At 48.2% G+C, this 14203-nt stretch overlaps 1 protein-coding gene across 1 annotated transcript; it reads right to left on the reverse strand.

Annotated features, from left to right (window-relative positions):
* Positions 1 to 4070: 4070 nt before the first annotated feature.
* LOC311136970 (alanine--glyoxylate aminotransferase-like) lies at positions 4071 to 13670 on the reverse strand. Its single transcript, XM_084171306.1, has 11 exons — positions 13442 to 13670; positions 11380 to 11572; positions 10817 to 10881; positions 9713 to 9813; positions 9527 to 9597; positions 8514 to 8598; positions 8223 to 8321; positions 5530 to 5599; positions 5169 to 5264; positions 4802 to 4930; positions 4071 to 4438 (listed from the first exon to the last, which is right to left on the reverse strand). Exons 1-11 carry the CDS (start codon positions 13598 to 13600, stop codon positions 4331 to 4333), a joined length of 1176 nt encoding a protein of 391 aa, XP_084027432.1. The 5' UTR covers positions 13601 to 13670; the 3' UTR covers positions 4071 to 4330.
* Positions 13671 to 14203: the final 533 nt, after the last annotated feature.

Below are 14203 nucleotides of genomic sequence, written 5' to 3' on the forward strand. Positions count from 1 at the left end.
TATATGAAGGATTATGACTTTGCTAATGTTTTAAAGTGGAACCTGAGAGGATGTTTATTCAGTTTCAGAGGGAGCCATTTTGTAGTGACACCCCTGTTCGTTGTAGACAGGTGATTGGACAGTAGAGGGAGCCACCCATATTTTTGTATATCTTATAAGTATAGGCTAGAGACAGAGAACGTTAGAGCAGACATTGTAATTTGGAGGACACTGCTCTCCGAGTGATCATGACATCTGTAAACTTATGCTGAAATCTTGTGACATGAATAAAACTTATGATCAAAGTTCAGTATAAGCGGACTCCTTTGTTTAGCAGCAATGATTAGCAACATTGACTCGACACTACACTTTTTTTTGGTGAGTCTGGTCCCTACGACTATATGGTTTAGGCAAACAACTAAGCCAGCCAAAGCTAAAAGCCTTATTGTAGTTAGCTACCTTTCCCACAGACAACACACTGGAACAGTTCCGCACGCTTTTGTGCAAAACGTCAACAAGGAAGAAACGTCCAGGGGCTCCACGTCCGGATGTTTCTTCTTCTTCAAAATAAAATGTAAAATGACAGAATAGTATTAAAGCTTTGGAAGACAAGCGACAAAAATGTATTCAAACATTGAAAGCGTTAAGAATATTGCATTTATTTTTTATTCAATGAAAGGAAAACCCACAATCACATAACATATACACTGCTCAAAAAAATAAAGGGAACACTAAAATGACACATCCTAGATCTGAATGAATGAAATAATCTCATTAAATACTTTTTTCTTTACATAGTTGAATGTGCTGACAACAAAATCACACAAAAATTATCAATGGAAATCAAATTTATCAACCCATGGAGGTCTGGATTTGGAGTCACCCTCAAAATTAAAGTGGAAAACCACACTACAGGCTGATCCAACTTTGATGTAATGTCCTTAAAACAAGTCAAAATGAGGCTCAGTAGTGTGTGTGGCCTCCACGTGCCTGTATGACCTCCCTACAACGCCTGGGCATGCTCCTGATGAGGTGACGGATGGTCTCCTGAGGGATCTCCTCCCAGACCTGGACTAAAGCATCCGCCAACTCCTGGACAGTCTGTGGTGCAACATGGCGTTGGTGGATGGAGCGAGACATGATGTCCCAGATGTGCTCAATTGGATTCAGGTCTGGGGAACGGGCGGGCCAGTCCATAGCATCAATGCCTTCCTCTTGCAGGAACTGCTGACACACTCCAGCCACATGAGGTCTAGCATTGTCTTGCATTAGGAGGAACCCAGGGCCAACCGCACCAGCATATGGTCTCACAAGGGGTCTGAGAATCTCATCTCGGTACCTAATGGCAGTCAGGCTACCTCTGGCGAGCACATGGAGGGCTGTGTGGCCCCCCAAAGAAATGCCACCCCACACCATGACTGACCCACCGCCAAACTGGTCATGCTGGAGGATGTTGCAGGCAGCAGAACGTTCTCCACGGCGTCTCCAGACTGTCACGTCTGTCACGTGCTCAGTGTGAACCTGCTTTCATCTGTGAAGAGCACAGGGCACCAGTGGCGAATTTACCAATCTTGGTGTTCTCTGGCAAATGCCAAACGTCCTGCACGGTGTTGGGCTGTAAGCACAACCCCGACCTGTGGACGTCGGGCCCTCTTACCACCCTCATGGAGTCTGTTTCTGACCGTTTGAGCAGACACATGCACATTTGTGGCCTGCTGGAGGTCATTTTGCAGGGCTCTGGCAGTGCTCCTCCTGCTCCTCCTTGCACAAAGGTGGAGGTAGCAGTCCTGCTGCTGGGTTGTTGCCCTCCTACGGCCTCCTCCACGTCTCCTGATGTACTGGCCTGTCTCCTGGTAGCACCTCCATGTTCTGGACACTACGCTGACAGACACAGCAAACCTTCTTGCCACAGCTCGCATTGATGTGCCATCCTGGATGAGCTGCACTACCTGAGCCACTTGTGTGGGTTGTAGACTCCGTCTCAGGCTACCACTAGAGTGAAAGCACCGCCAGCATTCAAAAGTGACAGGTCACCACCTGCAAAACCAGTCCTTTATTGGGGGTGTCTTGCTAATTGCCTATAATTTCCACCTGTTGTCTATTCCATTTGCACAACAGCATGTGAAATCTATTGTCAATCAGTGTTGCTTCCTAAGTGGACAGTTTGATTTCTGTCACGATCGTCTACGGAGGAGGACCAAGGCGCAGCGTTGAGGGTGAACATATTTATTTATTAGATGATCACACGATCAAAACAACAGACGATAACGTGACGTCTACGGTTTAAACACAAACCAAATAAGAACAAGAAACCACAAACACAAAGTGAAAGACAGACAGTTAAATATGGCTCCCAATCAGAGACAACCAGCTGACACTCGTTGCCTCTGATTGGGAGTCACTCAGGCCAACATAGAAATACAAACATAGAATTACACACCCTGGCTCAACATAACAGTGTCCCCAGAGCCAGGGCGTGACAGTACCCCCCCCTAAAGGCGCGGACTCCGACCGCGCCAACTAAATACCACAGGGGAGGGACCGGGTGGGCACTCCGCCTTGGCGGCGGATCCGGCTCCGGGCCTGATCCCCACTCCCTCTCCAACCCCCCAAAGTACCCCTGGTCCGGTCTGGCCCCGCTGGCCGGAGCTGGACTGCACACTGATGGAGCGGATTAGTCTAGCTCCGGTGTAACGCATCTGACCGGTGCCGGACCAGGCACCAGTGGAACAGGCACGGGCCGTGCCGGACCGACGACGCACACCACTGGCTTGGTGTGGGGAGCAGGAGCGGGCCGGACAGGGCTGACGAAACGCACCGTAGACTTGGTGCGGGGAGCAGGAACGGGCCGAGCCGGGCTGACGAAACGCACCACAGACTTGGTGCGGGGAGCAGGAATGGGCCGGACTGGGCTGGCGACGCGCACCACAGACTTGGTGCGGAGAGCAGGAACGGGCCGGACAGGGCTGACGAAACGCACCACAGACTTGGTGCGGGGAGCAGGAATGGGCCGAGCCGGGCTGACGAAGCGCACCGTAGTCTTGGTGCGGGGAGCAGGAACGGGCCGGACCGTGCTGACGAAACGCACCACAGACTTGGTGCGGGGAGCAGGAATGGGCCGGACTGGGCTGGCGACGCGCACCACAGACTTGGTGCGGAGAGCAGGAACGGGCCGGACAGGGCTGACGAAACGCACCACAGACTTGGTGTGGGGAGCAGGAATGGGCCGAGCCGGGCTGACGAAGCGCACCGTAGACTTGGTGCGGGGAGCAGGAACGGGCCGGACCGGGCTGACGAAGCGCACCACTGACTTGGTGCGGGAGCAGGAACAGACCGGACCGTACTGGGGACACACACCACTGGCCCTACATCGGGATCTGGAACGGGCCGGACCGGACTGGTAACACACCCCAGAACCTCTCGCCGTGCCTCTCCACCTTCCATCCCCTCTTCGACCAGTGGCCCCCGTAACCTGGCGGCCTCCTCTGCCAACCCGCTGGACCGCTCTATCGCGGCCTCCTGCTGCCCCGACGTCGTGAGCCCCCCCCTAAAAATTTTCTGGGGGTCTCTCCTCCCCGTGGGCCAGGCCTCTATCGTTCTCGCCCAACTCTCGCTCTTCTGTCTCCAACTCCCGCTATTCAGCTCCTCAATGGGCTTGACCCAGTCGAAGCTCTTCCTCAACTGTTCCCAAGTCCACCCTCTCTGCTCCTCACTAGGCTTGACCCAGTCGAGGTTGCCACGGAGATCTGCTAGCGATGGCTCCTGGACACGCTGCTTGGTCCGGTTTTGGTGGTTTCTTCTGTCACGATCGTCTACGGAGGAGGACCAAGGCGCAGCGTTGAGGATGAACATATTTATTTATTAGATGATCACACGATCAAAACAACAGACGATAACGTGACGTCTACGGTTTAAACACAAACCAAATAAGAACAAGAAACCACAAACACAAAGTGAAAGACAGACAGTTAAATATGGCTCCCAATCAGAGACAACCAGCTGACACTCGTTGCCTCTGATTGGGAGTCACTCAGGCCAACATAGAAATACAAACATAGAATTACACACCCTGGCTCAACATAACAGTGTCCCCAGAGCCAGGGCGTGACAATTTCACAGAAGTGTGATTGACTTGGAGTTACATTGTGTTGTTTAAGTGTTCCCTTTATTTTTTTTTAGCAGTGTATTTTATTAGAAGTTTACACAACACTTGAGACAGAGGTAACAAACAAACCCATAATGTTTTTTTGTTTTTTTCTGTTTAATTTGTTTTCTTCAGATTCAACATATATCTATTACATTTTTCTTCCCTGATATCAAAGCTGACTTAAACTGACTTTCAGACTCCATGTTATAATTTGGTTTTATGGCAGTATCTGAGAGCATCTCTCAGGGCCTCCAGCACCATGTCAACACTTGTCTTGCTGCTGTTACATCCCATGAGTCCCACACGCAGCACCTGAGGAGAGAGACAGACAGGTCAGTGAGCCGGGTTTGCACATAGGAGAAGGCATGGTTGAGCCCACACTACCAACGTGAGTGTTGCCTTCCTGTTATTGCAGCAATAGACTATGGCTGTTATCATTAGCGAAGAGGGCTAATGACCGCGATCGTAGCTACTTAACCCAAACGTTCCCCTGCATAAGTGGGGCTGCCTGCTATGACTGTTAACTCATCTAAAACTAAGAAGCAGCAGTAGTCCACTCTGTGTCCTGGCTTAGACGGCCTCAGCCCACTAACTCAGTGGTTCTCAACCTTTTTTTGGCTACTGTACCACCAAGTACATTTTGCTCTGCCCAGGAGTACCCTTGAAGTGACTCACCTGGCCAACGGATGGTCCCAGTCCTCCAGAGATCTCTAGGTTGTGGTTCTTCATGGTGTAGCTGGTGATCTCCTTCCAGTCATACCCAGGGGGTGCTACTATAGTGGTGACTGTAGGTAACCTGGCGTTCTGGCAAATGGAACCATCAATGGAAAGAGGAGGGTTTTAAGGTGTCTGAGTGTTGTGTTTTACATTAAAACATGTTGTTGTCTTCAATATATTACGGCACAGAAAAAAAAAGTTTATAATGTATGTGTTAGTTAAAGATCGAAATGATTTAATGTGTTTTTTGCATTTGTACTTTATATAGACTAGGCCTACAGTAAATAGTTGACAGTAAATCGTTCTGAGGCCTTTTGATACTGACCTTGTCTTTCACAAACAGTTTGAGGCCCATGTTCTCTAGTCCTTCGTGGAAGTATTCTGCTACCTCCTTGTGTCTTTGCCAGGAGTTCTCCAGACCCTGGGACAGAGTAGAGCCACAGTGAGTCGTTTCATCGTCACCAACACAACTACCGTGTGCTATGCTGCTATGACATATTCCTGTTTTCAATTATCTTAAATCTCAGAGAGAGAGAGAGGTGTAAGATCAGTGGATGATTTAACACGTATCAGAGGGCTATGATATATATTTATCCCCGTTAATTATTGTATTAATCTATAAGATGTAACACTATCTTATAGAGAGGGTGAATGGCATCATGATTTAGGAAGCAGACTATAGTCACCTGTTCAGCGAGGATAGCCAGACTCTCCCGGAGAGAATAGAAGGCAGACACAGGCACAGTGTGGTGGTATCTGCACACAGGAACAACAGGTCAGACTAAGTACTGTCACTAAAGATAAATACTGCTTTACTTACACTCTAAGCAGCGATCCCTTGACATTCTGTCACGATCGTCGACTGAAGACACGGACCAAGGCGCAGCGTGATAAGCGTACATTTTATTTCGTACACAACACGAAACCAAAATAACAAACAAACGATACGTGAAGTCCTAGGTTATACTAAACAAACCTTTCGGATCCCACAAGATCCCACACAGACTGGTGCCAAACGGCTGTCTTAGTATGGTCCCCAATCAGAGACAACGAACTACAGCTGCCTCTGATTGGGAACCACCCTGGCCAACATAGATCTACATGATCTAGAAACTCAAACATCGAAAACTAAACATAGAAACTAAACACCCTGGCTCAACATTTAAGAGTCCCCAGAGCAAGGGCGTGACAGTACCCCCCCCCCAAAGGCGCGGACTGCGACCGCGCCACACAAACACAAGAGGGTAGGGGCCGGGTGGGCATTCCGCCTCGGAGGCGGATCCGGCTCCGGGCGTGACCACCACTCTCTCTCCACCCCCCCGTTGTGCCCTTGGTCTGGTCCTGCTGGCCGGAGCTGGACTGGACACCGGTGGAACGGATTGCTCTTGCTCCGGAGTGGAGCGGCTGACCGGTGGAACAGGCACAGGCCGTGCCGGACTGACGACGCGCACCACTGGCTTGGTGCGGGGAGCAGGAACGGGCCGGACCGGGCTGACGACGCGCACCACTGGCTTGGTGCGGGGAGCAGGAACAGGCCGGACCGGGCTGGCGACGCGCACCACTGGCTTGGTGCGGGGAGCAGGAACGGGCTGACGACGCGCACCACTGGCTTGGTGCGAGGGGCAGAAACAGGCCGGACCGGGCTGGCGACGCGCACCACTGGCTTGGTGCGGGGAGCAGGGACAGGCCGGACCGGGCTGGCGACGCGCACCACATGCTTGGTGCGGGGAGCAGGAACAGGCCGGACCGGGCTGGCGACGCGCACCACAGGCTTGGTGCGGGGAGCAGGAACAGGCCGGATCGGGCTGGCGACGCGCACCACTGGCTTGGTGCGGGGAGCAGGAACAGGCCGGACCGGGCTGGCGACGCGCACCACTATGCTTGATGCGGCGAGCAGGAACAGGCCGGACCGGGCTGGCGACGCGCACCACAGGCTTGGTGCGAGGGACCAGAAACAGGCCGGACTGGGCTGGCACCGCGCACCACTGGCTTGGTGCGAGGGACAGGAACAGGCCGGGCTAGACTGGGAACACGCACCACTGGCTTGGTGCGGGGAGCCGGAACGGGCCGGGGCGGACTGTGGAGGCGGACTGGAGGTCTGGAGCGGAGAGCTGACACAACCCGTCCTGGCTGAATGCCTATTTCCACACAATATGTGTGAGGCATCAGCACAGGACGTACAGGGCTGTGCACTCGTACTGGCGCTACAGCACGTGGCACTGGCGCAGGATATACGGGACCGAGGAGGGGTACTGGAGGCCACGAGCGTTGAGCCGGCACACCCCGTCCTGGCTGCATGCCCACCTTAGCACGACACGTGCGTGGTGCTAGCACAGGACGTACAGGACTGTGCCGGAACACTCGCGGCACAGTACGTGGCTCCGCATAACACGGAGCCTGCCCAGTCTCACGCTTCCTAGCCTGAGTATGGGGAGTTGGCTCTGCTCTAACTCTAGGCTCCGCCAACCAACCTTTTAGCCCCCACCTTCTTGGGGCTGTCTCTCGGGCTTCCTCCTTGGCCGGTACCCTCTGCGTTGCCGCTGCTCCTCTCTGTAGCGCGCCTCCACAGTCTCCTCCCAAGGACGGCGATCCATTCCGGCCTGAATCTCTTCCCAAGTCCAGGATCCCTTCCCGTCCAGGATCTCCTCCCAAGTCCAGGCTGTCTGTTCCTGGACACGCTGCTTGGTCCTCTTAAGGTGGGATCTTCTGTCACGATCGTCGACTGAAGACACGGACCAAGGCGCAGCGTGATAAGCGTACATTTTATTTCGTACACAACACGAAACCAAAACAACAAACAAACGATACGTGAAGTCCTAGGTTATACTAAACAAACCTTTCGGAACAAGATCCCACACAGACTGGTGCCAAACGGCTGCCTAAGTATGGTCCCCAATCAGAGACAATGAACTACAGCTGCCTCTGATTGGGAACCACCCTGGTCAACATAGATCTACATGATCTAGAAACTCAAACATCGAAAACTAAACATAGAAACTAAACACCCTGGCTCAACATTTAAGAGTCCCCAGAGCCAGGGCGTGACACATTCACAGATTCATCGTCTCAAACTGTTAAACTGTGTTTTTGTTAAGGTAGATCAAACTGTTAAACTGTGTTTTTGTTAAGGTAGATCAAACTGTTAAACTGTGTTTTTGTTAAGGTAGATCAAACTCTTAAACTGTGTTTTTGTTCATGTAGATCAAACTGTTAAACTGTGTTTTGTTAAGGTAGATCAAACTGTTAAACTGTGTTTTCGTTAAGGTAGATCAAACTGTTAAACTGTGTTTTTGTTAAGGTAGATCATGTTATAGAACGTGGTGTTAGATTATGTGTTGGCGTTACACGGTTCTGATGTAATGCATTATGGGTGTCTCACATTCTATCAGGTTTGCCATCACACCCCCAGTAGTTTGCCAGCCAGGTCATGTCCAGGAAGAACGACACCGGCTTTGTTTTCCGATTGAATACTTTCTGACTGGATAGAAGTAGAAAAAGGACAAGTGTTCTTAGAAAACAAGTCATTTATAAGTCATGACTGTTTAATTACCATTTTAACATGCAGTTGCTTAGTAAATATCAGGTCATTTTTTTGTAGCATTAAAAAGTGCGACCAACATGTCATGTTTTTTACATTTCTAAACGTTACAGATTAGAACACCTTCCTCACCAAGCTCTTTCACTGAAGGAGATGGGGGCGGTCCCTGGAGGGGCGTTCAGGACCTTCTGTGAGCCAGTGTACAGGATGTCGATACCTGAGGAAAACACAAGGAACCAACATTAACTTGACTAGGTAAGTTTCAACCTGAAATCTGTAAGCTCTTATTGGCAGTACAATTCATTAAACTAGTTGTAATGCTATTTTCACATGGCTAAATAATAGGTATGTAGCAAAGTTATATGCAGGGTTTTGGTGCATCTCAATAGTCCAAAATAGCTTCATAATAAGCATCAACATAAGAATACAGAGGCAAGCTTCCCCCCAGGGTCTTACAGGGATGTAGCTCAGTTGGTAGAGCATGGCGTTTGCAACGCCAGGGTTGTGGGTTCGATTCCCACAGGGGGTATGAAAAAATAAAATAATGTATGCACTCACTAACTGTAAGTCGCTCTGGATAAGAGCGTCTGCTAAATGACTAAAATGTAAATGTCTTTAACTAGTTTTCTCCCAGGGTCTTTAACTAGTTTTCCCCCCAGGGTCTTTAACTAACTTTCCCCCCAGGGTCTTTAACTAACTTTCCCCCCAGGGTCTTTAACTAACTTTCCCCCCAGGGTCTTTAACTAACTTTCCCCCCAGGGTCTTTAACTAACTTTCCCCCCAGGGTCTTTAACTAACTTTCCCCCCAGGGTCTTTAACTAACTTTCCCCCCAGGGTCTTTGACTAACTTTCCCCCCAGGGTCTTTAACTATGTTTCCCCCCAGGGTCTTTAACTAACTTTCCCCCCAGGGTCTTTGACTAACTTTCCCCCCAGGGTCTTTAACTAACTTTCCCTCCAGGGTCTTTAACTAACTTTCCCCCCAGGGTCTTTGACTAGGTGGTCTTGATAAACCTGTCTTTGTATCCTTGAGCAACTGGTGTCTCTGTAACAGTGATGTGCTCTTTGCTCATCCCTCTCAACAGAAACTCAGTTATACCTGCATGGTCCCTGTACTATATGCTACAGGGTCACTACAACACCATACCTTGTTTGTCCATGTAAAGTGGTGCACCTCCCATTGAAGCCACACAGTCAACAAGAAACAGACAGTTGTGCCTTGCAGAAAGAAAAGAGTGGCGTTACTTTATGCAAATGATTCACTGGTACTGTATATTGTCTGTTGGTTTTTTTATAACACTGAATAGCTGAAGAGTTGGATAGGGGCGCTTACTTGTGACAAATGTCTCCAATTCCATCTAGTGGATGAACTACTCCTGTGGAGGATTCTCCATGGGTTAGGAAGAACAGTACAGGCTTGTGTTTGGCCAGGGCCTGGGGTGAAACAGTGACATGACAGATCAGAAATAGCAGTCTTGATGCACAGAAAGAGATGGGCCCTGGTCAAAAGTAGTCCACTACATAGGGAATATGGTGTCATTTGGGACGCACACATGGTCTATCAGATAGCAGCAATTTGGTATATCTATACCTATAGATGAAGGTTAGGGTATGAGTATCTATACCTATAGATGAAGGTTAGGGTATGAGTATCTGTACCTATAGATGAAGGTTAGGGTATGAGTATCTGTACCTATAGATGAAGGTTAGGGTATGAGTACCTATAGATGAAGGTTAGGGTATGAGTATCTATACCTATAGATGAAGTTTAGGGTATGAGTATCTGTACCTATAGATGAAGGTTAGAGTATGAACGTCTATACCTATAGATGAAGGTTAGGGTATGAGTATCTATACCTATAGATGAAGGTTAGGGTATGAGTATCTATACCTATAGATGAAGTTTAGGGTATGAGTATCTGTACCTATAGATGAAGGTTAGAGTATGAACGTCTATACCTATAGATGAAGGTTAGGGTATGAGTATCTATACCTATAGATGAAGGTTAGGGTATGAGTACCTATAGATGAAGGTTAGGGTATGAGTATCTGTACCTATAGATGGAGGTTAGGGTATTTACATTTACGTCATTTAGCAGACGCTCTTATACAGAGCGACTTACAGTTAGTGAATACATATTTTTTATATACTGGCCCCCCTTGGGAATCGAACCCACAACCCTGGCGTTGCAAACACCATGCTCTATCAACTGAGCTACATCCCTGCCGGCCATTCCCTCCCCTACCCTGGACGACGCTGGGCCAATTGTGCGCCGCCCATGAGTCTCCCGGTCGCAACAGAGCCTGGATTCGAACCAGGATCTCTAGTGGCACAGTGCCTTAGACCACTGCGCCACTCAGGAGTATAACTATGAGTATCTATACCTATAGATGAAGGTTAGGGTATGAGCAGATCAAATGAGATGTGTGTCATTACCTGATCAATCTCTTCACTGGTGAAATACCCCCCCGCAGATGTCACAATGGAATTAACTCTGGCACCTGTTGGGTTGATGATAAATGTATTATGTAAATCACAAAATTGTCAATTCAAAGGGAACTTCCCCGGTGGGCAAAGCTACTGTATTTGAAACGAGGTCTTTACAACCAGGTTTGCCCGCTGGTTCATATTTGTGTCACAGGCATAGGCATGTACAGTGAATGGTGTGAAATTGCTAGCTAGTTAGCTGTGCACGCTAGTAGCGTTTCAGTGGGTGACGTCACTCGCTCTGAGACCTTGAAGTAGTTGTTTCCCTTGCTCTGCTAAGGCTGTGGCTTTTGCGGAGCGATGGGTAACAATGTTTCGTGGGAAGGCAGTTGTTGAAATGTTCAGAGGGTCCCTGGTTCGAGCCCAGGTTAGGGTAAGGAGAGGGACAGAAGCAATGGTTGCCCAATGACACCCTATTCACTATATAGTGCACTACTTTTGACCAGGGCCCTATGGGTCTCTATAAAGGGAATAGGGTAGTATTTGGAACGCGTCCCATAACAATCAAGTACCCATCCTCTCTGCCATCTCCGCTGCCCGTTCTCCCCAGATCCCATTGACTGCAGTGAGAACCCCTTCCCCTGGCTCGACGGCGTTGAAGATGGCACACTCCATGGCCGTGTGTCCCGTGCCACTCACGGCTATCGTCATGTTGTTCTGGGTCTGGAAGGCGTACTGGATCCCGCTCTTGATGTCGCTCATTATCTGGAAACAAACGCAGTACAGTAAAGAGATGATTAATGGGACCAAGAGTCTGTCGGGCAAGGCACTGAGTATTAGGATGTGTACTGTATGCATTATATCTAGCGTGTAATGTACAGTCTATTTTGTACACAGCAGTACTGTGTGTATAAGACAATTTCCCCCTCGAGACGTTAAAGTTCATCCTATCCTATCCTACATCTCATACAATGATTAGGCACGTTTGTCTCAACACTGTAATAGGTAGATGGGTAGTACCAACAGAACTACACACACACACATGGCTTTACAAAGCAGAGCCGCCTCTTCCTATACGCAGACGGCACGCTGCACTTAGGGCCCCGCAGCCACTAGGGGGCCCCACGACCCAAATGTGCTATTTATATTTTTTTGAACTCAGTCAGGGTCTCAACTTACTGTTGAAAGTTAGAAAAGTAAAAAACACAAGTTGCAATTTCGAAATTTGGAAGTGCATCAGAAGTATTCAACTTGTTACGTCAGTCACTCAATGAACCCATGTCAGCTAGTATGTTTTTTGATTGCTAGGTAAGGTATCTATCTAGACCTTGTAGGCCTAATCATCACCATGCTGACTGGGCACGCAGGGCATGTGTTCAAGGGCCCTGACCTCCAGGGGGCCCCCATTGATTTTGGTAGTCATTCTCAAACAGATATCATATGAACATGGCATAACATGGGCGGCAGTTAGCTTAGTGGGTAAGAGCGTTGTGCCAGTAACCGAAAGGTCGCTGGTTCTAATCCCCGAGCTGACTAGGTGAAAAATCTGTCGATGTGCCCTTAAGCAAGGCACTTAACACTAATTGCTCCTGTAAGTCGCTCTGGATAAGAGTGTCTGCTAAATGACAAAAAAATAAAAAATAATAATAATAAGTAATGGCAAAATGTGAAGAATTGCAGGAGATGTACTTTACACTAACCAGGTTTCCATCCAATGACAGGACTTATGGAATCAGCAAATTTGTCGGTAAACTTTCCAAATGCAGTTTATTAGGCTAGATGTGATAACTTATGATGAAAGTGCACAGTGATGAGCTTGATGCGCCTTTCCAATAAATATCTAGGGTTACTTTGGTCACATGATGATCGATCCTTGGCTGCCGTTTGACAAATACAAACAATCTGTCTCTCATCCATAATAATCTCATCATGTAGGTAACCTACCCACATTGTATCTGTACGCTGTTTGCTAGTGCGTGCATGCCAAGACCAGAGTAGGCACAATTGCTATTTAACAAATAAAAATGGTGGCAAAACCATCAGTAGAGTTGAAAATGCGATGGAAACCCATTTCATTTTATTATATTTTTTCGGTACATTGGAATTTAACCGCAAAATGTATTTTTATGTACACTACGTCATCACCCACAGCCTTTTATCTGCAACAAGTCAATTTGATGGAAACATCTCAGGTGGGAAAATGTGCATATTGTTTTTTATGCACATTTTAGAATCTGTCCCCAATTGGATGGAAACCTAGCTAGTGCCAAAAAACGTATTTACTGCCAAAAACGTTTTGCCCGCAAGGTGGGGGGCCCCCAACCAAATCTCGCTTAGGACCCCCAAAAAGGCTGGTTCACAGATACTTGGCTAATCTCAAAATGTTCATAAAACACATTTGCTTGGGAGATCCCTATCTAAACGACTTGTTAATGCATAAGAAAGACATAAGCAGCTAAACCAAAACAGACAACGTGGTTAGGGTATAATATCACAAGCCTTATCTAAAATATCAAATAATTATGCGTCGAATTCAACCATTAGGCATACACATAAATCCTGCATAAAAGTACATTTTGTGCACGGTTATCTTAGTTGAGATTGTTTGCTCATAACCAAACTTTGTAGACATACCTCGAGCATTTCTGGATGCATGTGACCGATGATGGGCTCGGCCCCCGCCGCTAAGATCCGAGCAGGAACATTGGACGGTCCGGGTCCAAACATGTGTCGCTGCGGAGCCACAAAGGTTTTCTGGAGACATTTTGGTGGCGGGACGGAGAGGGACGACATGGCAGTAGCTGGGCTGTTGGCCGTGTGGATATGAGAAAATGCACCGGCTGGACTCCGACTCTGTAAGCAGCCTGTCAGACGCACACCTCTCATTTGACGAAAGAGGCCTTTAAACCCCTCCCACATCTATGTTTGGTTTGCATACTGTTTTCATTGTGAGAATTTCATTCGAGCAAACCTTTCATTGTTCACTCCTGAATGTTTTTTTTATCAGATTGCATAAAACCACAAACATATTGCCCATTTATTACACACTATTTACAGGTCACATGTTTGTTTCGTTAATTTACTCACACCGTTGCTCAACCACACATTTACGAGGGTTAATCATGGACCACCACTGATTCAGTAGGTCATATAATTATATCCCGCACTGTAGGCAGAATTCAGCAGACACTCACTTTTTCCATTTCAGTCAAATAAACCTAATGGTAAACATGAAGACCTTGAAACTTGTCTAATAAAACGTGTATTTCTGTGATCATGTGATTCTGCCCTTTTTTTAATTCAGGGTGTTTTGTTTGTGGTGAGCTGATATGGTTCCTAGATCACTCCAAGGTGTCTGTTTGGTCAGTGGTTACTCAGTGACACACAGAGGCAGTG

Source organism: Coregonus lavaretus (genome assembly GCF_964263955.1).
Source record: "Coregonus lavaretus genome assembly, chromosome: 11".
Lineage (NCBI taxonomy): Eukaryota > Metazoa > Chordata > Actinopteri > Salmoniformes > Salmonidae > Coregonus > Coregonus lavaretus.